The sequence below is a fragment of the Folsomia candida genome, unplaced genomic scaffold (assembly GCF_002217175.1).
Source record: "Folsomia candida strain VU population unplaced genomic scaffold, ASM221717v1 Fcan01_Sc004, whole genome shotgun sequence".
Lineage (NCBI taxonomy): Eukaryota > Metazoa > Arthropoda > Collembola > Entomobryomorpha > Isotomidae > Folsomia > Folsomia candida.
Genome location: NW_019091196.1, coordinates 8,699,660 through 8,726,312, shown reverse-complemented (window position 1 = coordinate 8,726,312; position 26,653 = coordinate 8,699,660). Strand labels below are relative to the sequence as shown.

The 26,653-nt window shown below is 35.0% G+C and overlaps 2 protein-coding genes across 2 annotated transcripts; one reads left to right on the top strand and one right to left on the bottom strand.

Moving 5' to 3' along the window:
- The first annotated feature begins 50 nt into the window (after nucleotides 1-50).
- On the top strand, nucleotides 51-26,653 carry LOC110848139 (mucin-5AC). Its single transcript, XM_022095275.2, has 8 exons — nucleotides 51-1,003; nucleotides 16,175-16,678; nucleotides 18,752-18,837; nucleotides 18,916-18,953; nucleotides 24,030-24,083; nucleotides 24,158-24,187; nucleotides 24,272-25,686; nucleotides 25,760-26,653. The coding sequence occupies exons 2-8, from the start codon at nucleotides 16,178-16,180 to the stop codon at nucleotides 26,039-26,041; spliced, it is 2,406 nt and encodes an 801-aa protein (XP_021950967.2). The 5' UTR covers nucleotides 51-1,003; nucleotides 16,175-16,177; the 3' UTR covers nucleotides 26,042-26,653.
- Nucleotides 22,992-23,711, bottom strand: LOC118435215. Its single transcript, XM_035850834.1, has 2 exons — nucleotides 23,524-23,711; nucleotides 22,992-23,460 (listed from the first exon to the last, which is right to left on the bottom strand). The coding sequence occupies exons 1-2, from the start codon at nucleotides 23,593-23,595 to the stop codon at nucleotides 23,179-23,181; spliced, it is 354 nt and encodes a 117-aa protein (XP_035706727.1). The 5' UTR covers nucleotides 23,596-23,711; the 3' UTR covers nucleotides 22,992-23,178.

Below are 26,653 nucleotides of genomic sequence, written 5' to 3'. Positions count from 1 at the left end.
ACAACTCAACTTACTCAACCACATCATTTGCTGTTGGGCTGTTGAACCATGCACGCATCTTCTGTCTGCGCAAACTATAACTGAACCCAGGCATGAAAATGCAGAAGGAATTTTCTTAGTGGTTCATCATGGAGTTTTTCAAGTTTTCAATTTTTCGAGTATTTTAAAATAGTGTAAATTGGACAAATTTAAGGGTAAAGTTGTTCTCAAAGTGCCAAGTAAAATTTCCTCTTGAACGAAGAAAAATTCAAATAAGAATCTGCATAATCTAATATAAATTTCAACATTCGAAAATTCTATTTATCGGGTACGTGACCTCGCCAAAATTATAATTATTGAAACTATAAACAACTTTCAAAGTAAGAGAATATTCCCAAATATCGTGCGTACTATTAACAGTGTCTGTTGAACTTGTCAAATCGAAGAAGTGAGAATTTTGTGAAGAAGACGAATCATAAAGAAAACTTTCATTTGTTGGGGTTATTTTTCTATTTACTTCTCTCTGCAGATTAGTTATACATAAGTTTATTTAAAAAGTTGTGGTAATTTGACTGACTTCAACACATAACGTATCTCGAGTAACCACATGTGAATTCGAAATAAAGAATTAAAAAGTTATTAAACGAAACTGCATTGAGTTCGCATAGCAGGAGGAATAAGTGCGAGGATGCCGATGGATGTATGTCTAATTAGTAATTGCCTGCATTTTACTCTATAATAATACGAACACTTAACTATTTGTATCTACTTATATGTAAGTAGAATTACTTATAAAAGCTTCTCGAGGAACAACCAACTCGTCAAGAATCAAAAGTGATGTCCATCATTATAAACTTTTTCGAGTAATTAGCGAAAACTTTTTTTAATTATGATGATGGCGTATTCATCTCCGAGATGATTGGATTCTGTCCACGGGAATAATAATGTAAAGAAATGCAAGCAATTATTGAACTGACCTCTGAGGAGTAGTTGAACTCTTATTAATTTGGAGTTGCGGATTCCGGTAAGATTTTTTATATAATAATTTTTTCTTCAATTTGTTGCCTGAAAATTATGTAAGTAACAAATTGACATTACTTACTTACTTTTCCACTATTGCATTATTTTTCATCAATCAACAGCACTTTATTCATGTGTATGTATGTACGTATCATGATAATGAATGACCACAGGTTGACTTGACATCTTTGGTGGTACATAAACTGATATGCATATGAGGGTAGAAAACATTTATATAACGCGTCATTCGTTTGGTATTAATTTGCACATTTTATTTTTAGTTTGCACCTTTTGCAGGCAATCTTAAATATTTACAAAGTTTCATTAAGTTCATAAGTATTAGTAAAATCGCGTGTCACATGACACGAGTTGATTAAAAATAACTGCATGCTAGATCTTCAGATATTGTCGTTATATTTGTCTATTAATGTTTTAACTTTTCTTTTCCAAAATAAATTTGCATATCATTAAATTACAATCATTATTGATTCGGCTACATTAGAGCTAAATTGTATGCTTTTTATTTTTACCCTATAATTAAATTATTCATGATCAAGACACAATTTGTGGGTAAAAGTGAATTGGCTAAATATTTGCAATTTTTGCACATGTAAAATCCTTGAGTCTAGATAAATCAATTTATTATTATTTGTTTTAATACAAATTTAGCAACAAATGAAAATATAAAAACTAGTCTATTAAATATTTGGAGAGAGAGAATATTTGATCTCGGGGTGCTAAGTGCTCACAAAAATAGCAATGTTTCAATTACTTGCATGGGAAACGATGCACTATTTTACATATGTACAATAGCGAAAAGGTGTCAAAAGTAGGGATGATATTTATGATCACGAAGAACAAAGTCTGATGCATTTGTTTTATATTTGGCTATTGGCTACGACGGCCAATAATGCATTCTCGATAACTAAATGAGGTTTATGTCCCTTTTGGCACAAACTCACAAAGTTGGAATGCATTCTCAAGTTGTAAAAATATTCGTCCATAAGTTGTCCCAATGTCGCAATGAAGTGCAACATGATGCAGTTTCTACAATTGGATTTGTTATCTATGCATATGTTTTTTTACGGCGAAATAATACAACTACAACCTGTGTGCAGATGCATGTACCTATTTTTAGAAGAATTTATCACTTACACTTCAACAATTATTCCTGACAGTTATTAAAACTGTTAATGAACAAAGTGTAAAAATATGCCTTCATTAAAGATATTTTTGGTCTAATTTCGTGCTGCAATTGTGCAATGTCAAACCATTTTGCAGGAGACATTGAGCATATGCAAATTCGGTCAGGAAATCCATAAAGTTGAGCGACATTGTTGTCATCATGCAATGCAATACTAATTATTCTAGTAAATCTTTTGCAGAACAATCCTTAAAACTTATTATTTACTGGTCCAGTCCATTGCCAAAAGGAGAGATAAAAATATAAAAATAGTTGACCCTGTTACTTAAAAAGGCCATGCAAAGTTCCATAATCATTTCTGGTTATTGGTCTACATCCAGTCAAACTTAATCATAATTACGAACATCAGTGAGCAAACGACCAAGTAGTCAATGAAAGAAAAACTGGATCATAAATTGCAATGCTCCAAATTTCTAGGAAGATGGTCAACTATCTTATGATGATTGGCAATGAAAATATTGGAGTACACTGAATCTTGCATTTATTAAGAAATGTGCGAGTTAGTTAACTCATCACATCTCAACAAAGGCAAATCCTTCACAATACACCTTGCTAGAGATTCAAGTTTGAAGACATGGATATGCCGTGGATTCATGCATATATACACTTTATGAAGAAGGGTTTTGACCACAAATTTCAAGAAACGACCAAAAACAACTTTCATGTCCTTCAAATGTATTAAACGAGGGGAACGAACATACACAAATGAAGAAGTGCTTTGCCTACTTATACAAGTTTGAGGAAGGGTTGAGCGATTGCTATATAGATTTAAGTCGAGTTAAGGGTTTTGTTGTTCGATCTCGACCTTTGCAACCTTCGCATTTATTTTTGTTCCTTCCCTTGGATTTGTCCAATACGAATTCATTCAGTCATAATAAATAAATAACATTGCCCATTTGTGATGATGAATCACATGCACACGTCACTTTGTTCAATAGATGTGTAGTAAATCGTATTTGCAAAGTTACAAAGTCACTTGCACAACACACTGAATTTTCTACATTCTTAAGCCCGACCCCGGCGTGCCGATTATTCCGCTGGGAGGGCAAGATATGTAAGTAGCCAGCAGGTATGTAGATTGGTGGTTTCTATTGCACTAAAGGTCAACCAGTTTAATGGCTGCATGACTCTTATTGAGAAAAAGGGGCATGTTTAATGATTCGGTTTGTTAGCCTATTGTGTTTGAGATGAATATCACGAGGTATTTGTCCTCCAAGGGTAAAGTTGGTTCAATCACCGAATCCATCCGCACTGGAGATGGTCATCATGTCTTCCTTCAGACGAGCACGATGTCACGGTGTGATCAGTCTCATTATTGTGGCATTGGAGGATAACAAATAAATAACAACTGTCGATCATATAATCCGATATCCCAAGAAGTACTAAATACTACCTTGAAAGAGAACTTCCTAAAAACATTGAAATTTACAATACAACTTGATTATGTACATAAGTATGCATGTAAGATCTTAATTGAGTAAAAATTTTACTTTTATATATTTATACATATATGGTGACAATAAATAAATGGCGACAATGCGACAATATTTTTTGTGTAACTTGAGACCAGACAGATTAAGTAGTTGAATTGGTGTGGTCAAAAAGAGGAATAGTGACCTTGCTCTGGATAATAGCTAACATTTCCTCCATATTTCACGACAAATTTAGTCATCGTAGAACTTTACAACTTTACGTAAATGCTAATTACTTGACAGATATTTACGAGCATTACACAAACTATTTAAAACCACGACGAGGAAATGCACTCAATTCAGCTATTGTACTTTACATGCATATGTAGTTATTTACGCAAGAAATGTCACAAGAAGTGCAGCTCAATTAATTGTACATTTGTAGTGCACAATTATGACATTTTTCAATTCTCATCAACACTTTATCCACAAAATTACTCCTTATTTTATTGCGCCCCGCTTTACTTGAAGAATTTATACATAACAATTAATGAATTATGATGCAACAGGATCATTTTTCAAATGCTTTTACAATGCATGTATACTCATACACAGACAGGGCAAATCTGCATATCTGACTTATACTTGGGTGTTTCCGGTTATCATACATTTTTGCACGACGCAAAAAAAACATTTCAATTCGAGATTTTACATCAAAGTGGTCCAACCAGACGCAAAAAGATATCACACCCAAGATCCATTAATTTTATAGCCGGCTGGGTGGTATCATTTACCAAAATCGTAAAAAATACCATACATTTCACCAAACCGACGACCTACCCACAATTTATGTTACACTGTACGGACGAAGGTAATTATTATTTTGTTTTAGCAAACATTGTCTTGCTTGAATAGATATGCAGAAAACATACGTCTAGTAAATATCTTGTGGAAGTTGTAACCAAGTTGTTTGACATTTGGAAGTTTACACTGCGACGAAGGAAGGAAGGAAGTTGTCTCTTTCGCTTAATGTTTCTTTCGTGGGTGTGTAAATTGTAACAATGAACTGAACATTAATTTCATTATGTCGAAGAAATGGTGCACAATCCAAAAAGAAATTGTTATACATGGCGCAACGATTATGAATTAAATATGAGCAGAGGTACCTTTATTTTAATTATGACACTGCTACTAGCAAAAACTACACAACCCACAACAAATATTATGACTACTGAATGACAAAATCGTACTACAAGCTAATAAAAATATGTATCTGTAAATGTAGTTACGCTGACAATTTATTTGTAAAGGAGATTCGACAAATAGTAAACAGAAAATCATTTACACATACATATTTTTATTAGCTTGTAGTACGATTTTGTCATTCAGTACTCATAATATTTGTTGTGGGTTGAATTCATATTTTAACGAGAAGATAGATCATGTAAATGGCAATTGACACTGACCAGCCCAGCAGACAAGTCAAGACCACTTCACCAGACCACCGACAATGAAACGGCCGATTGTCACTTACCAATACATAGCACACAAAGGGGAAATTAGGTGTTAATTAAACATCAAGGACTATGACACCATCCAAATGCCGAGTAATTTGGACTGATTGCCAGAACAGAAGTTGGAAGTCATGCTACATATTTTAAACGCGTTTCCTTAAAAGTCATTCTCCTCGACCGTTTCATACATAATTATGATTACTCATTCTATTTGACAACAATTCCGACCAACTTATCATAAGTAGTCGTCAACACCCCGTCATTATTGGTTTGATTGTTGACAATGGGAAACCTAATATGTCGCCCATCCTACCAAAACTTTAGACATGATATCTAATACTTTTTTTTGCAATTTTGTAAGACCACTACTACTTTCGGCAATAATTACTTGTCGCATTTTGCAAACACGAGACTTCATCCAACGCACTAAAAAATCAATCAATGTTACCGTTGTCCCTAAATCCCTGCCCACCTACATAATTAGAGAGAGAGACAACAAGAGGTTGATTTGTCAATGAAAATCGTGTCTGATTAAATTAGGCTGGATCGAAGGAGAGTATTATTTTAAGTGAAATGTAATTTAGTACAAGAAAGCAAAAAAGAATTCCTTGTTCGAGAATCTTTTATTTATTTATCTCAACAATCAGAGAGAGAGAAGAGCATTTAAACAACTTCCGTAATTAAAGTCAAGGTTTTAAAGCCCCAAATTTAGGTAGGGATCGAAGACTGTAACTGATCGAGCTCAATTAAGGTGTAGATTACTTACATTCCGTGGATAATGGATGAAGGAAAGAAGAATGTACCACAATTCTTGTAGAATTCTGAGCGATTAATAACAAAATATGTATTTGTGGTTATAATTTGTACCTGATTGTTTCTGGAATTGCCTTTTTTCTCCGTCTTTGAAAAAAATTTGTGGTACTTGTTCGAGCATTTCATTGATTTGTGAACTCGTTGATTTGCCTCTCTCTGGGAATGTGGTTGAGTTGATTGCATTGCATTGCACCCAATTATTTAGCCAGGATTGTATAGTTTTTTTGTCAAAAGTGCATCAAAATTATCAGACTGAAAAATTGGATTGCATCGATTTTTGTATTCCAAGACAAACAAAAAATACTTTTAAAAATCCACTTGTACTAAATTTCATTTCCTTCGTATTTATTTATTTACTTAGGAAAATTAGGCATTGAACACTTTACAACCTTACATAGAGATTCAGATAATATAAAAATCTCAACTTTTCGTGAACTTCTACTTGCCTCGAGTCAAGACCTAGCTCTTTAAAATCGGATCATCATCCTTGAGTATTAAAATTTAGTAATTGCATAAATATCTCTGTTCAATTTATCTCCCCATTTAATTTCAAGTCGTTGTTATCAAGTGATATACAAAATTTAAGCTTATTTCACTCATTGGCTGCAAGTAAAATATCATTTACATACAATCGACATGAGAATCCATCTACGATACACACACTCAATCGTTTTTCTTCACTTATACGCGACCTTCCCTTCCGAAGTGGTGAATGAAAATTATGTAGGTGATGGTTTAAAGTCAGGCAAGTATTTAAATATGGTATGTGCATTAAAATTAAAGACACTTCTGCGTAAGAAATATGTACAAAAATTTGTTTAATTTTAATGCATAGACCATAGCTGTTTGCATGACTGACTGGATGACTCAGGGAAATTTTTGAAATTGAAAATGATTTGAAGGGCGAAAAACTCATGTCATTCTTGAACCAAAGTAGGCGTTGGTTTATTAGTTAGTTTTATTAACCGTATGAAAATATGATGAATGATTGATACTCATGTTTAATAATTAATTGTCTCGTATATATTAAAATTGTGCAACCTGTATATTTTAATGAAATGGCACATGCTTCCCGAATGGTAGAAAAAAAAACTTGCAAAAAATAAATGCAATTTCATAGAATAAATTCCTATTCAGCTTTGGAAGATATTTCGTAGAATTAAATATTTTATTGGAAAATTAAATAATTAGCAACCTTCTTAATTAACATTATTAATTATTTATTAGCCACGCTTGGTTGAGAAGAAGTGTTTTAATTTTCAATTTTTCATCATTTTCATCCTTCGAAAGTAGTAAGTATTACAAACAATTACGGTAGTAAATGTCAATGTGATTTATTGTTCATTTTCATTTTGTGAGCTCTGACGTGCATCTTTCTGATATTTTTGATGTGTGGTATGGTAAAAACTGGGTTGTAAAATTAGTGAGGAAATGGAAATTTACCAAATTTTTCTATTAGTTTAGTGAACTTGGTTAGATAACTAAAAAATATGTTATTGCAAGCCAAGTTTGCTGCACTGCACTTTTTCATCCATTTCACATTATCAGATTATAATTTTAGTTTATTCTACCTTAATTTAATATCATTTGGTGCAAAATTTTGTTAATTGTTGCCTTTTACCCACGATGTACATATTTAAGCAACACTTCATCACACCCCCACCACAAGGAATCATTCGCTCATCCAACTGTATATGTAACAGTTACCAAGGATTAGTTCAGTTAGTGCTAAACACATTATGAAGTACGCAGAGAAGAGTGAGTAATACGAGGGCAATGTGCAGTATAAAGGAAATAAAGGCGATTTCTAATTCTAATTTTTCATAATCTTTTAAAATCTCTTATCCAATCTGAATATCAAATCTGAGAAAAGAAATCGAATTTGTTTCATTTCATTTTGTAGGCTTAGGTTTAACTTTATTGTGGAGGGTGGCTTTTTAAACTCGTATATCCAACAAATAACAACAACTCTCCTTAATCACGTATGTATAGGAATGCTTGCACTTTACGTTGGTGGAAGGAGAATATCTTTTATTTTATCGAGATAGCACAGAAACTATTACACATTTTGTCATGTAGCATTAAAATTTATGATTATTGCTGGCTGGCAAGTAATTTACACTTTCATAGCATTTTGCGGTATAGATAAAAGCCGATCGACAAGGACCGACCGCCGGAAACAATGTGTTATCCAATCTTGTACCTGCGTACTACATGAATTTCGTTGTTACTCTCGCATGCCAATTTATGTGCTACGTATGCATGCAGGACCTTGCTTATGGCTTTTGTTAATGTGTGGTTTATATTATTCATCTTAACACTTTTTTATGCACGTATTTATGCACACGTATTTAAACACCTTCAAGATTTCAATTTCAATTTCGTCAATAAACAAAAAATTGACTTGCAATCTTGCATTAACTTTTTCTCTGCATGCAAGTATAAGCTTGAATAACGCCAAAAGCTACGTACGTACATATATGCATTTAAAAAGAGCGTTTTGCTCACTGCAGATAATCACAGCGGTATCAGAAGCGCGGAGGCAAAAGTAAAGTGAGAATGTCGAATGTGTTGCAAATTGTGAAATTCTACCCATCTTTATTCAGCCAAGATTTCAGATTAGCTTCCGATATGCTCTACTTGCTTCGTGCAATCACGGATTTACTATAATTTAGCAATTCTTCCAAAATGACTTTGTGTGAGAATTTGTACATAAATACACAAGTCAACAATTTTATTTTTGTTAAAAAATTATTTGCAGATTGAAATTCTGTCACAAAATCTATATGTACATCTTCTTATCTGTGACTTGAAAGTTTATTGCTCACAGGTAGATGGTTTCGCGTCGTAAAAAAATCTCTGCTTGTGTTTCTATTAGAAGAATGTTTTCCGACTTGTTCGTGGTGGTTGAGAATGTGAAATTTCTTCACATTCTTACCCCTCGTACAGACCTTGACATGAAACTGAGCAAGTAAAAATTATAGTTTGCATGGCATTTGCAGCAGAGGATATTGAGACATCGACGTGAGAGTTCACCTGACACTAGGTCATCTTTTTGTGTCTAAGAGTGATAATTAGTTTAGTGAAACAATGATATCGTCGTCGTCGTCATCGCCCATCTCATCCTCAAAAAACACGTATGTACACATAACATAACTCGTAAATACAAATTTATAGAGCGATTATTGTTCAATAACTATTGAATAACCTATTACTGACCGTAATGGGTGATCGATATTAAACTTATTAATGGGAATATTAACGTTGATGATGCAGCCGAGTCAGTTTTTTTGTGATTTTACAAGAGCAATTTATGTATTGTTGATGTTGCAGGAAAGTTTTATGCGTCAAGATGGACAAAGCTTTGCAATCTGATTTTCACTGAAATAATATCTAACACGAGATCTATTCTCTATTAGTGCCAATTTAATTTAAGAGCAGCCACCTCTCGGTCCGCCTCTACCTCGTAAAATTACAAATTAGCCGAAATATGGTTTAAATGAGACCAGTTTTTGTAGCAAAGATTTCAATTTCATTCAACTTATTTGCCTTGATCCTTCCATAAATCAGCAGTCTCATCTTGTCTCATCCGACGACGGACTCGCATCGTCCACTTTCCATTTACGCACAATAAAAGGTTAATAAATTCGCATGTTCAACATTTTACGTAGAGTTTTTGTACAAATTTCTTCTTCCTTTTTCACAACATTCTCTCCCATGGGATCGGCCATTATAAGTATTATAAATATAAATATAAGTGTGGTTGTGTGCAGGGCTCAGCACTTGGGTTGATAATGATTTGACGCAATGTATGCAACAATTACGCAGCGTAATAATACTTCGTCTGCCACAAAGTCATAAAGTAATCGTCCAATTATCTATGTCAAGAAGAAGTGCAAATGGAAAAGTTAACGAGAACAGGAACACATGTACATCCATCCACCAAGTGTCACGATCTTTTCAATCCTGCAGTAAATAAATATAAGATTTTCGACTTTTACAATTTATGCAATTTTATATAACATCATAATAACTTGGGAAGAAGAAGAATGCATCTCTTCAGTTAAAGTTCTCTATTGAATTTTTGCCCATTTTCCTTTACACACAAATTGGTAATTGAGCAAATGCAATCTTATGACTTGAATGGCATCACTTGAACATCACACCACTTGACTCAACGTAAAGTAAAATGTGTTCTATTACACGGGTCAGAGATCAATAATATGAGTGAGTGCATTTTGCAGTATTATTGCATTATTTTACAAACTTGCCTGCACCGTAATTTGCAATTAAATTATACCCCTAACAATAATCCATATGAGTGAATGCGATGCAAGTATACCTAAATATGTAGCTGCATGAAATTAAACAAGTTATTTATGTATTAGAAATTATATAATTGTCCAACTTTTTAAGGCACGAGTGCTGCTCAAATCAAAAGATGGGATTGGTCCATGCTCAAATTTGAATTTAGTAATAGTAATAATTGTTGTGAAATATAATACAGCGTTATCCGATAACAAGGCGATGCACACAAGCGCCTTCCTTATATTGCATCTTTCCAATCGAATCAGAGCTATTTATGGAGCAATGGAAAGATAATCTCAATTCTCATGAGATTACTGATTCTGTATCATTTTTATGTATATGGGCAACACTGCACCACCAGCAATACTTATTTATTACGGAACAGTCTAATTAGTGGTTTGGCCAATTTTCATAATTTCACAAATCTATTGTTGTCCTCTCATCTTCACTCGCTGACCTAAAATCTATTTAAGTGAACATATTTTTATTAGTACTTTTATGACAGTTCAAATGTCATGAGGCAGTGTCAACTCGAATGTTCGTATAATTAACGTCAAGTAGGCAGGCATGATAATGTACAATAGGAATTGTTTTGTTGGGGATGACCTGAAATTAAATAGTAGAAAAAAATAGTGAATGTCAGTGATTGTTGGCTGACTACGGGTCGAATTTTTTTAACTTCAGTTTTTCTAATCGTTTGTAAGATTTTAAACAGAAAAAACGAAAGCATTTTTAGCAATTTTCGAAATGACAAGAACACTCTAAACATGTCATACACCAAAATATTTACGTAAATCAACCTTCACAAACCATAGCACACAATGAAACGTCACGAACGCAGCAATTCTTTTCATTTCATATTTTTGATTGTCACTAAAACAACCAATCGCAATTACTCGTAATAATTATTATGTATTGATATCTGATAAAGATTATTGTACGTAAAGGTTGGAATGCCGTCCAGGTCTGCTTTTGCTTCATTAAAAATTGCAACCTGTACTGTCATTCTGTTGCATGATTAATTACGACGTGGCTCATTAGCCGTCTATTAACAATGCCTTCGTGTTCGTATGTTGCACCTTCTTCAGAGCTAATTACCATGTTACGCAATGCCTACATATTTTTATACACGGTGTATAAGCTCCATTGTAAAGTTTGGAATTTTGACGGGGTGACAATAATGCAAAAAAATCTTTTACTACCACTTTTTTTCTATTTGTCAACTGGAAATTCAATTGAATATTATTCTTCGATATTAACTTTGTCGGCCGTAGGCTTAAAAAACTTTTTTTTCCTACAAAATTATTACAATTTTCGATTCGTTGCAATGATTAATCTCTTCCTGATTCTTCCAAGTTAATGATAACGTAAAATTGCATCAGTTTTGTGTTTAACAATCCAACCAACAACTTCTTCTGCACAGTTTAATAGGTTTTATGCGACACGATTTTCCATAATATGGTTCGCGATCTCTGCTGTTACTGATGATGATCTCTTCCTCTCTGTTGTCCCCAGACGTTACATGCGTGCGTAGAAGTACTTGGATATAAATATTCTTGGCTTGGGTGAATTGCAGTCTACTAAACTGTTGTTTTGTTTATGGGATAAAAATGCCTAATTTTTCAATGAATATTACTTATATGAATGGACCATTTCCATTATGAACGAGTCTTCTTAATGGCATGTTTACCCATGTCGTGAGTCGAGTGGCAAGTCCCATTGCACTTTTTAGTTTTGGCTTCACATAACACGGCCAATGTTTCAATTTGTGTAGAGAAGAATTGCATAATGTTGCTCATTTTTGTTGCATATCATATGAAGCATATGTACATATGTAGGTATGATAAGATGCAAAATGAAGACGAAGGGGCTGCATATGTATGTATGTACATATGCAAATTGCTGCCAGTTTGAGCTATAGGCTGCGAGTAATGATAGCAACAAGGGAGATATTTCAATTGTTTTTTATTGGACGTGGGCATGCGAATATTTAAATTATTAGGTATGTATGGCACTCCATTTTATGAATTATGCTGCTAGAAAAACATAAAGGTTAACACGATTCCTTTATTTATATGCAATGCAGCAGTGTTGTAATACGACAATAATTTTGTAGTTGATCTATTTGCCGTTGAACAATATTTTCTCACCCTGATTCTCTCCTACTCCATGACTAAAATATAAATCCACTAAAAAAACCCAGCGACAATTTCTACCCAATACATATTTGTTTAATTAAATCTTGATGCGAATCGGCAACCAATTTGAACCATACAAAGAGATCTCTCCCCATGACTGATTTTGTCGAATGACGAAATAAGAAAATATGTACAGTCTCCTGGATTGGATTTGAAACGCAGTGTTGTTATTTTTACGGCACATACAAGAACCAAACCAAATTCGTCAACTTACTTGTATCTAGCTGCCTGAGTGAGTAATGACTTTGTGAATTTTTCAATTGTGTCGATGGGAATCGATTGAAGCATGAATAAAAATTGCGTGTATGTGTGTGTGTACATGGTCATATTAAAAGTTGCGTATGTCATTAATTCGAGGAACGAAGGGAAGAAGAAGAGGCGGCGGTGGAGGAGATGATGAGAGCATAATCCATCCCAAATAGGAGAGACGATAAAAAGTAATTAATGACAAAACTTTTAAACACATGACAATCACTTGCAGCGAGCTGTACATAAGGTATGCACATAAATATGCTACATGCTTAGGTACACACATGATAATCATGTGTCGTGACTTTGCACCATTATCCAAAATGAAACAGAGAGTGATTATTGTCAACGTGTAGTATTATTTTGTCTAAACAATTCAAGTGTCTCTTTTTCTCTGTATGTATTTGTTTTTAGGTCCCATAATAGTAATTTTGTGTGATAAACTAGTCGTGACTTTGGAATCGATTACCTTTGGGAACTTTGGGTGATGACACATGAGATGACACATTAGGAAAGAGGAGGCTTTGTTTTGAAAGTTTTTTTTGGACAGACAGGCACTTATCTTTTCAGACGGATGGTTTAGTCGGGGACGTTATTTACTTTTGTGCGTCCTTATATGTAAAGTCGTGATTTAGGTTAAGACGTGGATTTTCTGAGAGGGTAGGTAAAATTAGGACTAAAATTGTCAAAATTTGGCAACAATTACCATCTTCTTCGTAAAGAATATTGCTAAATTACTAATAAGTGGACATGTGTACATACTTCCTGTCGTCGTTGTCCTGCGACATACAGAAAAATTAGTATCTTGATTATTAAAAGCAAATGTATAACACCTTATCATCATGACTCATTCTTCTTCTTCTTCGCCGCTACTAAATAAATATCTGTAATCATGATTCATTTCATAGAATAACAGACAAGGAACTGTTGGTTGCTTGGTAGGATTGGGCAATCGCGAAATTATCGATAGGGAATTTGGGATAGGCTGATGCCCTGCACAACATCATTTGCAGATTGTGATCAAGTTACTCTGACGAATAGCAAAATAATAATAGCACATTATTTATGCGTACCACTAACTAAAAGAAGGCAGTAATATCTTCTCATAAACTCGGACATGGTGTGAAATACACCTTTGTCTTTTATTATTGTGATGATGATGCGATCCATCCATCTCATCTTGCCTCCTTCCTCTGCGTTCATACATAAGCTATGTTGGAGGAATAAGTTGGTTCGTTGTTGTTACGAGAATTGATTGTTGATTGCTTTGTTAAATAATATAATGACGAGAAGAACGCAGCATGGTTGGTCGAATTGAATGGCATAAATAGAGTTGCAGCTGGTTTCTTCTTGTTAATAAATTAGAATACAAATTACACTCTGCTCTGCTATCAGAAAGAGGATCACTATTGCGTTGTGTTGCATTATGCTTCGTCTAAATTGGCAATATATCTTTTCAAAATGGATCATCGTGATGGAAATTAGGCTGGAATTATTGGCTGACCAGAACTTTTGAAGTCAGAGATCAGGAAACTGTATCAAATGTCTAATTGGATGATTTGCCAACGAAATTGGCACAGAAATAAATATTTTCCCGTCAATAAATATGTACAAGTTTAACATATTTTATTTGGCAGCGATCCACACCACCACAAATTCGAGTGATATATATTTTTCAATTTTACTCTCCTCTTAATCTTAAATTATGGCTGTAGCTGCATAAGCTTGGAGTAATTTGAGCATATATTTATGGCTACATAGGAATATAAATATACGATTCCAAGCCAAGTGTATTATTCAAATACAATACGAGTCAATCCCGAGTGCCACACATAAGTTGTAAGCCAAATGTTAAACGCAGACCGTAAAATTGTGATTGTCTTACTTCCATTTTAAATGTTGATCTGGTTGTTCGAGGTGCACTTTTTTCCTAATGATGCCCAAATATATTATTAAACCGACTAATTTGCTGTTGATCCCGTTCCCCTTAATTTTATTAATAGAGATATTTTGCACCACCATAGAGATATTTGGCAAGAGATGAATCAAAGTAGTTTAAAAGTATGTACAACTGTCTGACCTGGCAGAAGGAATTAAAAATTATATACATTTTATCCGCCAGAAAGTTGGATGCAGGTACTTACATCAACTAAAAGATGATTCTTCCAACAATCAAGGAATGAATGGGATACTGATATTGTATAATGATACGTAAATGTGGCTAATAAATATTTTATGAGAAAAAACCTTGATGAACTGACTGCTCTAATTTTGAAGATGATCGGCAGAAGTTGCCTAATTTTACCTGTTATTTATGTATATGGGCGAATAATCGAGATCTGGTGACACTACTTAAATATGCATAAGATTTTTTAAATAAATGAGTCAATCAGTAATGTTTCTTCTTCTTTTTTTGCAAGTAATTAAAGATGAGAGAAGACCACTAAAATGTGACATTCTTGCAGTGCCACAATTACAACTAATCGATCAATAAGTTGTAGAAAGTCGAACTAATTACAAATTGTTGAGAATCTTTGATCCACAATCTTATTAAACAAGTTGTCCATTGTAGATTGGGGCAGATTCGAGATAATAAATAATTTGCAATTCAACACATGTGCCACATTAATGACTAGCCGAGTATCAATGTCCACTTGCATACAGACATCTTCAACTCAACTACTTATGCTAACATTATGTAGTATTGCTTCAGATTAATTAAGTAATTATTATGTAGTCAATCTCTGCCAGATGACCGTGACTATTAAGTATGGGACCATGGTTTGGTTCTAATAAGTTTATACACTTATAATAATTGGAAAAAAGGATTCAAGTATGTATCAAAAAACTTGAGTAATTTAGTAATTTAATTTGCGCATCAATCTAAACAATGAAACATATTATCCATTATGACAATCCTGTATTGAATATTAATTTTAAAATGGTCAATTTCCAATATAGTACGATATAAATAATGACATTATAATAATGTGCATGTACAACCTCATAAATTGTAAAATCTCCTCTCGAATGAAAAGGTCATGATGTTGTTAAACTTGTTGTCATAATTGGTAAATTGTGGTATGAAAACAACCCACCTGTCCGCCAAGATTGTATCATTATGTCAATACTTTAATTATATCGAGTAATGTAGAGTTAGTTATTAGGTGGACGTGAGCAAAATGTAATCATAAAATTGAATTAAGCAGCTTAAAACCATCCGTCGGTGCACTATTAGGAATGCATTGTTACAAATTTGATACATAATCGTGTAATGCGAGAAGATTTGCACTACATTTTTACAACTTTGACTTTTACCATCGTTTCTTAATTGATCACCATTTAAGGACAGTTTTATGGTCGATTTGGTTCAAAAAATTGCACCTTTGTAATAAAGATTTCACATAATGTTGAACAATAATTTTGGTCCTATTATGTGCAAACATGCAATTTATGAGGCTATTTTAATTTTTACAGAAAATGTACCACCCTCATCACCACCACAAAATAAAGAAGAAAAGGGGTCGCAGAATTTTACAGAAGAAAGAAGAACTCTCCGAAGTGCAAGGGGATACTTGTAAAAACTTTATGGGATCATTGTCAGATGGAGAAAATTTATCGCACCGTGATCAAGAAGACCTAGTGAAAAACTGTATTAATCAAGAAGAAAATAGTTGCAGTGAATCTGATATTAGTGAAAAAAGATCTCCAGCAAAGTGGGAGTATTTTTTCCAAAACTCGATAAATTATGCCTTCACCGAGATGACGCGAAAATGTGGCTGCACCTTTGCCAATTTTAGGAGGTGCACTGGACAAAAAACGTTGTTAAACATGTCGACGCAAAAAAAATTGCCAAATAAGAAAACCATCGCATCTTGTCTAAATAATGTAATTTTGTTAGGCATATTTTTAACTGTTTTCTTCTCATCGTCGCCACTCCTTGTACAAGGACAACCACCACCTCCACTCCCTCCCGCAGGGGTAAGATCGCATCTTCCATTTTCCTACCAAAAGCATAATTTCATACTTATTTGTACTCGAATTTCTAAATTACAGGGTTGCAAATTATTAGAAATTATTACGAGCTTGGAGCCAATAATTATTACATTTTTTAAGCGTTATATTACTTACACGGCAGACTGCGGATGCTGACTGGAATTAAAATGAACTAATTATGTACTGGACACTGCAGAATATAATTTTCACTTGCATCATGCATGATCAACTCGTTTTGTATTCAAAAGGTTGACCATGTTGCTCAAATATTGAACGTTGGACTTGATCCAGAATGCATTTTTTCTTCCTCTGTTGATAATCAATTTTGCCTTTTATCATCACCCCACCGCATAATAATCAGTGTGGCTTAGCTGGAGGCGATTCATGTAAATATGAAACCGATACTTGGTAGGTAGGATACCTACCTTACGACATTGATACTTCAATCAAAACGGAATTTCTGTGTGCGAGTCTCTTGAATTAATTAAGTCTGAATAGACATGGAACAATTATTTATTTATTATAGGGTTAATTTCGATTAATTTTCATACTCACTCACTGACTGTCACTTCCTATTGGAGAGAAGTAGTGCATTAATTGTTGGTTGGTGTTGCTAAATCTGTCTGTACAAAAAAAGTTTGCATGTTTACCAGTTGTTATCAATCAGTCGAGTCAAAATCAATTAAAATATATTAAACGGTAGCAATTAAGTTTGTAGGTGCAATTTAAGTGTAATTTTTAATATCGACCAGCAAACTGATTGATTTTCTGCATGTCCACGCAAAGAGTTTTATCAACTATCGTGTCCACGTCACAATTTCCATGAAAAATTTTGTATTCATGCAAGGACTTCAAGAATTAATGCATAATATGATTGGCAAGTTGAAGTGTACAATTAGAAATTACAAATAATTTTGTTCCATTAGTTGTTGACAAGTGGCTACAAATTGTTCCAAGTTAACAGTCTACATAATAATTTAGCTACTCAAACATATCATCATCGATTTATTAATATTAATAAAGACCTTGATCCTGATCCTTGACAAATGACAATTCCGTGTTGTTATTGCGAATGTGTGATATTGACACGATCGAGTGCGTAAAAAATTGGAGCAACTTTTACTGAATACTAATCAATACAATTTTTAACGGATATGATTACGCAAACACTTCCGATTTGAATATCTAGAAGTTGTACCAGGAATAAATTAAAATAGGGAATTGTTTATTGTACCCCGTTACAGATTGATTAGATGAGATTATGCATGTTAATCATTAATCACAGCGGCTGTGTACATACACATTTACCAGGAATCGAAATCGGCAATTTTTTTATCCACAAAGCCAGCCAACAATACGTTTATTAATCTATTATCCAACCTGATTGACAATTGACAGTGAAATGAGATAATTGGTATCGCTTCGTTTCGCAAATGATTCAATGAGACGGGAAAATTTATGATTTTCTAAATTCATATTCTAATTCAATTCATAAATCACTGCATAGAGTCCAATAAGTGGCAAAGTTGACAGAAATTAGTTGGCAGCATTCAATCTTTAGCAAACTCTTGAATGAAGTTAACCTGGTGGAAGTATTGACACTTTAATTAGTTCAACAATGTCGCTGACTGACGTTCAAACTTCTTTATCCCACACACACCCATTTATTCCATGCACAATTGTTGTTGTTTCTATGCATGAATACAGATAATAAATGGTCAAATTCAATAAGACTGACTAAAAATGCGTGGGCTGTAATAAATAAATAGATAAGTTGACATAATGGAGGGTAAGGTTGTTGCTAACTGCGTGTGTCAACTCGACCATTATTGCTCCCTGTCTGTCTGCCGTGATCAATTAAGAATTTGAAAAGATAATTTATGATCCTTTTCCAAGAATCTTATTCTACGCATGATTGCTAATTACTTTGCCATCCCTGATAAATAATTAGTTAATGCGACGACAAATAATGCATGCCAATGATGAATTGAATGTTGAGATTAATTGATTTTTATCATTGTTTTACACTCTTGATTAATTGCTGGATTTGTTTTTCAGTTCATAGACTACGATCATTTGCCTATGACGAGTTTTTCCTGTGAGGGGAAAGTTATTGGGGGCTATTATGCTGATGTTCAAACGGGGTAAGGTTTCTTGGAATTAATAATACAAATATTATTATTTTTTAGTTTGAAATTAATCTTCATTAATTATTTTAAAAGGTGTCAGATGTTCCACGTGTGTACAACACCAAGACCAAGTGAGTTATTTAACTTATCTTAAATTTATTGCAGGTGGATTGGATTATCAAATTTTTATTATGTAATAACTGGCAGAACTACAAACTAAATAAGTAAAAACAAAGATACACTAGGATGACCCTGAATAAATATCGAGTTTCGATTTCATTTCATAAGTATTATAAGTATCTGATGGATTTACGAGGTGTGATAAAGCCCTGAAATGAAATTCTGACGTGACTATTATTATTGGATCGAAGTCAACCGGACAGAATTTCTTCGCGCCAAAATCACGTGCCCATTTGATTAAGATTGGAGGCGGGCCGAAATTCAAATCAAATCCATCCGGTTGACTTCGATGCACCGCAATATATTGATCAATATAATATTTCATTGATTTATTGCTCACACTGATTTGTATAATAATATTCATGCACCATTATAAAAGTGTCAGGTTATATGTACGTACATAAGTTCCGTCGTGTGCATGCTCATTTTTCTCGGATGAGTTATTTATTCCGTTGTGCAGACATAATATACGTTTTTTGACCTCACCAACCCCACGACCCCACCCCGTCTGACAATGTAAGACTCGATTTTTTTTACAAAGTGTGATAAATTGTCACGCATCAGAATTTTATTGTACACGAGTCAAAACGTACTTAAAAGTGGGGCATATCCATGCATGAAATGGGATGAATGAATGTAATCCTAAAGATTGATCGGTGATTTTTTGGCATGTGCGATTAGTACGATTTACCGAGTCAATGTAATGTATGCGAAGTATATTTATGTATGTATGCAGATGGAATTGGTTTGGTGACTGGTCAATCCATGTGTGGTACACAGTTGTTTATTGATTTATTCGCAGATTAGGTTCATTATTGATGATGAAGTGAGAATTTATCACGTGCTGCTGCACGAGACAGAAGCACTACACGGAATGGTTTGGTTATGTATGTATTTGGCCTTTATTTCACTGTCAACTTGTGGTATTATTTCAGAACAATAATTGCACCAGAGGCTGGCCTTTGTAGTAGTTTGAAATTTATAACAATAAAATGAATAGATAAGACGGACAGGAGGGTAACAGACAAAAGCAGTGATAGCAGCGAGTTGTCACAATAAATGGGGTAATACAAAATCAGGGTCCTTACCCCACCCTTAAATTTGGACTCGAAAATATGCAAAGCGTATTATGTAGGATTTTGAATTGAAGGCATCTTGAAAAGAATCAATTGCCTGAAGAAATAGCATTTACGTCAAATTCTTTAGTGTCGAAAATTCTTTAGTATCAAATTTTTTCTGATTTTTTTAAAATCTCGGACAAATTTGCACCTCTTTGATTACATTTTACCAAAATTTGATCCACGTACCGGTCATTATTTTTACCATGTTTTGACCATTGCATTGCCAAACTTAATGAGCCCTCAGCTATCAATCGGTCAATCAAATAAAGTCAGAAACAAGGGACTCATGCTGTGTGTCAGTTGTCCAACGGCTTTTTATTTCAACACATTCATATGCATGAGTACGGTGCAAATGGCATCCCTGATTTTTTATTCCAAATAACAAGTAACCCCACAACAGGGACCATTCTTCTCTTGTCAGCAAAGCATATACTTCATGCCAAGCAAATGTCACTTTAAAATGATAGATTAATAACAGCAATAAACGCGACCCTTTATTGTAAACTAATCAAACCACCACATTTCATAAAACCCATAAAATTTATTACAGGGATGAATCCAGAGATACTTACATATCAAGATTTAGTAGGAATTTCTTCTTGAAAAGGGTTGGATTTTAAGAGAAATTATACAAGTTGAGTCAAAATCTGTGACATTTGTCCTCAACATTTTGGTTTCCATTTAGTTACCACCTGTGTATCTCTCGTCGCCTCACCTTGATCTGCAGACCAAGTGAACTGCGTTACTTTTTATGCAAGTATTTGGATAAACTTGCATATTATTAGTTCAGGCTTTTTGCTGTCTACGCGTAACGTTAAATTTGTAACTACTGTACTGCGGCTTATTTGTAAGGTCTTTTGTTATGCAATTCCGTTGAAGTGCAGTTACACTTTTTACATACGACGATGGCATCCTTGAATTGAATTGTAAATCGATGATGTATTGAGCACGATACAAATTCTCGATTTGTGGAGTAACCAAACTTTTATTATTGCAGTGTAGTAGAGACACAAGGGTGAGAAAAATGATGGTAATCTCGAAATGCAATAGTCGTGTCATATCTGTCCATCCATGAAATTCTGAAATAGACACAATAATGACATAATTAGGATTTTCTTTCTAATTCGTTTGTTAAAATGGAAAACTTGCAGTTGGAGACAGACAATTGTAGTAAGTTTGTTAGACGAGATAAGGCTTTTACATCGAATTTTTACTATTATTCGCCAATTTCAAGAGGCAGGGCGTCTCCATGTATTTTTAGAAGTGTGTATGTATGTATGCACAGATAAATTTTGTGGAACAAGGGCCAAATTATTGCAAAAATGCCACTCTTATTTTCCTAACTGTGTCGAATCATCAATCATGCAAAAATTGTATGGCACTGTTTTCACGAATGTTAAAAATGTCAAGCGTTCAGACAATCAAAGTCAATTCGTAATAGAGCAATTATTTTATTTTTATGATTATTGTATACAGCACACCCATTTTTCTGAGTGATGTGTATGTAAAATGGACAGAGTTTAGAATTTGAATGCAAATATATAATTTTATGGGAAAATGAATTAGGTTCAGATGTGGCGATCAATTATAATGCTACATATTTGATGACAGGAGCTTGGAGTGGGTGTAATAATTGCAAAAGTGTTTATTTGTTTTTGAAAATACGCCAAAATTTATACAAGCATTTTGATCAGTCCAAATCATCTACAAACATATCTGGCAAAGGTTCCCTCGGAATTGGTTCATAATATCCTTGCGGGTTCAGTTTGAGCTCCAACATTCCGTAATATCGCACATTTATTCTGACTTCGTTATCCGGATTTCCGTTTGGTATCCCGTCTTCGGGTATCGCCCCGTTTACGCAGCCATACAACGTTATGAACGTGATCTTTCTGTCCCTGATGACTTGTTTAATGGTTTCGACCTCGACTCCAAAATCCCCCTGGTGTCCGATGTCTCCCAAAAATACGTTTCTCATGTTTGGAAATTCTGTCAGGAGACGACGTGAATCTTGAATGTACATGGGCAACGAGCCAAGCTCAACTTTCTCCAAAGTTTTGGGTAACTTGAACACGTTTATGATTCCTGGATCAACCGTGTTGGCTGGAATCCCTTCGAGAAAAAGGCTCTTTAGGAGAGAACAGGTCTCAAAGACGGTACAATCGATGGGCAGAGATCGACCCTCTTCACTCAGGACGAGCCTTGTCAGTCCGATGGAGACAAGCGTTTTGAAATTCTGTTCACAAATTCGGCGCATAACGTTCTGTTCGAGGCGAAAAGTCATCACGCTCACGGAATCAAGACTGTTTTGCGCTTCTACGAAAGCGTTCCAAATTTTGGCGAGGCGAACTTTGTAAATGCTGCAAATATTTAAGTCCATTTGTTTGAGTTTGATAAGTTTCGAGGCAGCTTTCGCTTTCGAGACCCAGTTCCGATCTTCGGCAGAATCCCAGTCGTTGGGTTCCTCAGTTATGAAGAGGTTGACACAGAGCTTGAATTTGGTGATGGTTTTTTGATGTTTTATGAGAAATTCGAGCAGGGAGTCGGTCACTTTGGAGGCATTTTCTTTAAGGTCGAAAGGATACTCCATAGCGAGATTGTGCAAGGAGGGGAACTGATTGTGGGCTAAAAGGACCAGAAGATTTCCGACAATTTGAGAACTGCTGTAAAATTGTGTGAAGAGGCCTTGCGTTAATTTGTGACCCTGTAAATTTTCAAAAAATCTGTAATTTGTATCTGCTATAGTCTGTGTTACTATAATTATTACCCAAATATTTAGCGTTTCCAGCCTGTTAAAAGGGGGAAAGTCCATGTTGGCTGGATTTAAGGAACACAATGCACTCCAGTGAATATCTAATCTTTCCAGGTTTTGCAGGGGGCGAACAATACTGTCAAAGTATCGAGAAAGGAGCGGTCCATCAAAGAATATGTGCTTCAGCAAGTGCGGATACTTAAATTTTGGAAGCGTAGGACCAAACAGCGTGTCCCTATTTCATAACCCTCATTAGAAACTTATCAATTTAAAGCATAGTTTTACACAAATATTTCTTTGAGATTACTTTAATTTAGTCCAGTAGTACACCAAACTGCTCATGGATTTCGTGTTATCCACGACTTCGCCAACATAACAAGTGTTGACTCCCAATTTCCCCATATTTGTGATTGGTACATAATTATGGCGATAACGTTCCTCATCATCCGGTGTAAACTGACACGCCCTTCCAACGAATAACTTTCTTCCCAAAAGTTCGTCCACGATTTGATGCCATCGGATCGAAACTTCTGTGGCCTTGACCATGTCCTTGTACGGCAACAGCTTCACGATGGGTTCCAACACCTGCACAGTTTTACCCAGACTTGTAGATCGTAAATAAAGTGATTATTCTATGAGTTGTGATACCTCCAAGGGTAACCTGTCCAATGTGGTGGCATCAGTGATGACATCATCATCATCTGAACTGCCTATGTCCATTTTTTTCAATTTAGTCGGATCGAATTAGATTAAACGAACAATTTATCTATTGGGTTCCACCACCCAACAAATTTCATGTAACTTTTCATCATTAAATTGGGATCAATATTATTTGACACTTTATCATTCTATAGAATGATAAAGTGTTTCTATGGGGCACCACCCCATAGAAACGATGTCAGTTAATCGTGAATTGGGATTGCAAACTATGGGGAAGTTTGACGTCCCTGGAAACTTTGTCAGTGAATTTTAAAACGCTACGAAATTATTATAGATTACAAATTTTTGCATGATCTATATTTGGATTTTTGAATTGGCTCATATTTTATGAAATATTGTTTTGTTGGTACAGCAAGTTATGTACAAATTATGATCAAAAGTGATCGTATTTTTACCTTGCTTCATTCTACAAAGGTTTTTTTACCTTATTCCAGATGAAGTCCAGGACATAAAATTCCTTTGTCTCAATGGGACCGTCTTCGACCAAGGTATGTTGCATGCAGTAAAAATGAGATGCATTTGCATATAAATCATTGAAATAATTGTATTTAATTTTATCAAGAAACTCGAGTCTGTGAACGCGTAGACGAAGGTATTGCTATTTCTCTACTTGAATTAAATTATAAAATGACATAAGAAAATGTTAGGCTAACTTTTCATGAATTAATTTATACAGTCGACTGTTCTAAAGCGGAGCAATTTTACGATTTAAATCTCGACCTTTACGTCCCTCACGTGGCCACACCGAAACCTCCCGTAGAACCCGACCTTGTCGAAGAAGATGATTTTATTCACCCCGTTTCCACCCACAAACCTCCCCCTTCAACAACGACCACTGTCCGAACGACCCCTCCCTCGACAAGCACGGCGGCACCAAGAACGACCACGACTCCACCTCGAATATCTGCCCCTCTACCTTCCCCATCTTCCACGAAATCATCGCCATCCTCCTCAAATCCAAACACCAAGGGCTTCTCGTCTTTCAATTACTATCTGAAAACGCCACACTCGCACGTAGCTTCCGGATACAACTCGCAATCTCAGCAGTCCTACATTTTCAACCACAATCCAGCCAGCGGGGAGAAAGATGAAGGAAGTTACACGGTGAGCGAGAGTGAAAGCGAGCAACAAGGAAGTGAAAGTACGGGGAGGAAAATCCCATCCGGTCCAAAAACCATCGTTTACGCGGTCTCATCCTCCTCCACAGCGAGACCAAGGTCTCCCCCATCTCCGACGACAACCACGATCAGAAGCACCACCCAGCATCTTAGGGCCCCACCCAAACCGGAACAAGAGTATGAGGAACAATATGCGGACGAATATTATGACGACGAGGACTACGATATTTCCTCCAGCACGACAGGGTCACAGGCTCAAGAACTCAAAAGTTATGCTCTACCACCACAACAGCAGCAACAACAACGCATCAGTCCTGTCAATAATAAGAACTTGTACCAACCTCAAGGGTCGTCTTACTCTCGGGGAAAGATTACACATTCAAACTCTTACGACTATCGTGATGGACGAAGTACGTCAAGTTCTAAATCTGATCGAGGCGGACGAGGAGGATCTAATTCCAATTCCAATAACAATAAAGGTAGCGAAACTAAATCCCACGTCTCTGTCGCCATTTCCAGCAGCAGCAAATCCACGCGATCCCCACCGGCTGTAGTTACGAGTAGTTCTAAAATAACGAGCAGACCGACCCCACCAAGAACCAGAGCTACTACAACTACTAGAGCTACGACAACGACGACGACAACGACACGAAAACCACTCCAAAGAACCACACCAGAAACATACTACTATGACGATGACTATCCCGATGACACGGAACTCCAACAGGAACAAGAGCAACAAGAACAACCAATGATCATTGTGAGGATGCCGACATCTTCGACATCGACGCTGCGTAGCGTATCTCCATCCTCATCGCAACAATCTAAACATAATGCACTCCAGAAAGCAGGACCGACAGCGCCCACTGGGGGTGGCACAGGTCCAAGTGGATTATCCGATAACATCCCCGAATATTATGACGAAGGGGATGGGACAGAACCTGTGAATGTTAATGATCACCATTTCAGTCATGTAAGGAAATTAAATAATTTAATTTATATTTTAGATTTCACAAATTAAATCTTGCAAAATTTTTGTCATTTAGGTTGATGTGCCTCGCATTCCATTTGCTAAACCAAATGTCCCTAGAATTACGGTCACTAACGGAAAGCCATTCTTACCTCGATTAACACGCCACATCCCACACCATCATTTCTCAAAAGAGTTGTTACAACGAAGAAAAGGTTATCATTTCGTACCAAAAGAATATTCTAGACCTGTCGTATGGGACTCATTCTTGGAGGAGGATGCACTCCGAAGAAAGCGAAGGAGCGTTACAAAACGACACCATCATAAACAAAAGAACAAAATATTTCATGCAAAATAATGTTTAGAGTTCATAAATAGAAGAGTTTTTTTGTGACATCGACCCATAATTAGCATATTATTATTATTGGTGGATATTAATTTTATAGGTTCATCAATAGATTATAGTCTGCTGTAATTTAATAATCATCCCTGCATTCTTTTATCAATTGCCCAAAAAATCGCCTTATTTTATGTGATGGACTGCGACCTTTATGAAATGTGCCACACCATGTATTTTTTTGTACTTATTAACTAACTACATAATTGTTAAAATTATTGAACTTCTTCATCTTCACTGTAATATCTTTTTTCATGGTTTTTATATATTTTTTGTAAATTGAAAACTCTTATGTAAATAGTCTTTCAGTATCACTTCATATGTCAACAAGTTACCTGAGGAGGAGGAGGGCCAACAGAGAAATTATTATTGACAGGCCAAAAAATAAACTATTTCATTTAAAAAATAATAATTATCAACTTTAACAACTGACTTACAGAACTGAATAGTTTTTTTAAAGTAAAAAAATAATATTATATGTCGACGGCTTCTTTATTACAAAATTGTGTATGTACATCTTTATGGGTGAATTAGTATAGGAAAAAATAAACAATGCAAATTCCATAAATTGAA

What these genes read in the sequence shown, in the direction of transcription:
- LOC110848139 (XM_022095275.2), top strand. Translation starts at nt 16,178, where the DNA reads ATGTACCACCCTCATCACCACCACAAAATAAAGAAGAAAAGGGGTCGC. An exon ending in GTGTACAACACCAAGACCAA is followed by an intron (nt 18,954 to 24,029) that starts GTGAGTTATTTA and finishes ACCTTATTCCAG; the next exon opens with ATGAAGTCCAGGACATAAAA. An exon ending in CTGTGAACGCGTAGACGAAG is followed by an intron (nt 24,188 to 24,271) that starts GTATTGCTATTT and finishes TAATTTATACAG; the next exon opens with TCGACTGTTCTAAAGCGGAG.
- LOC118435215 (XM_035850834.1), bottom strand. Translation starts at nt 23,595, where the DNA reads ATGGACATAGGCAGTTCAGATGATGATGATGTCATCACTGATGCCACC. An exon ending in TGGACAGGTTACCCTTGGAG is followed by an intron (nt 23,461 to 23,523) that starts GTATCACAACTC and finishes AAAACTGTGCAG; the next exon opens with GTGTTGGAACCCATCGTGAA.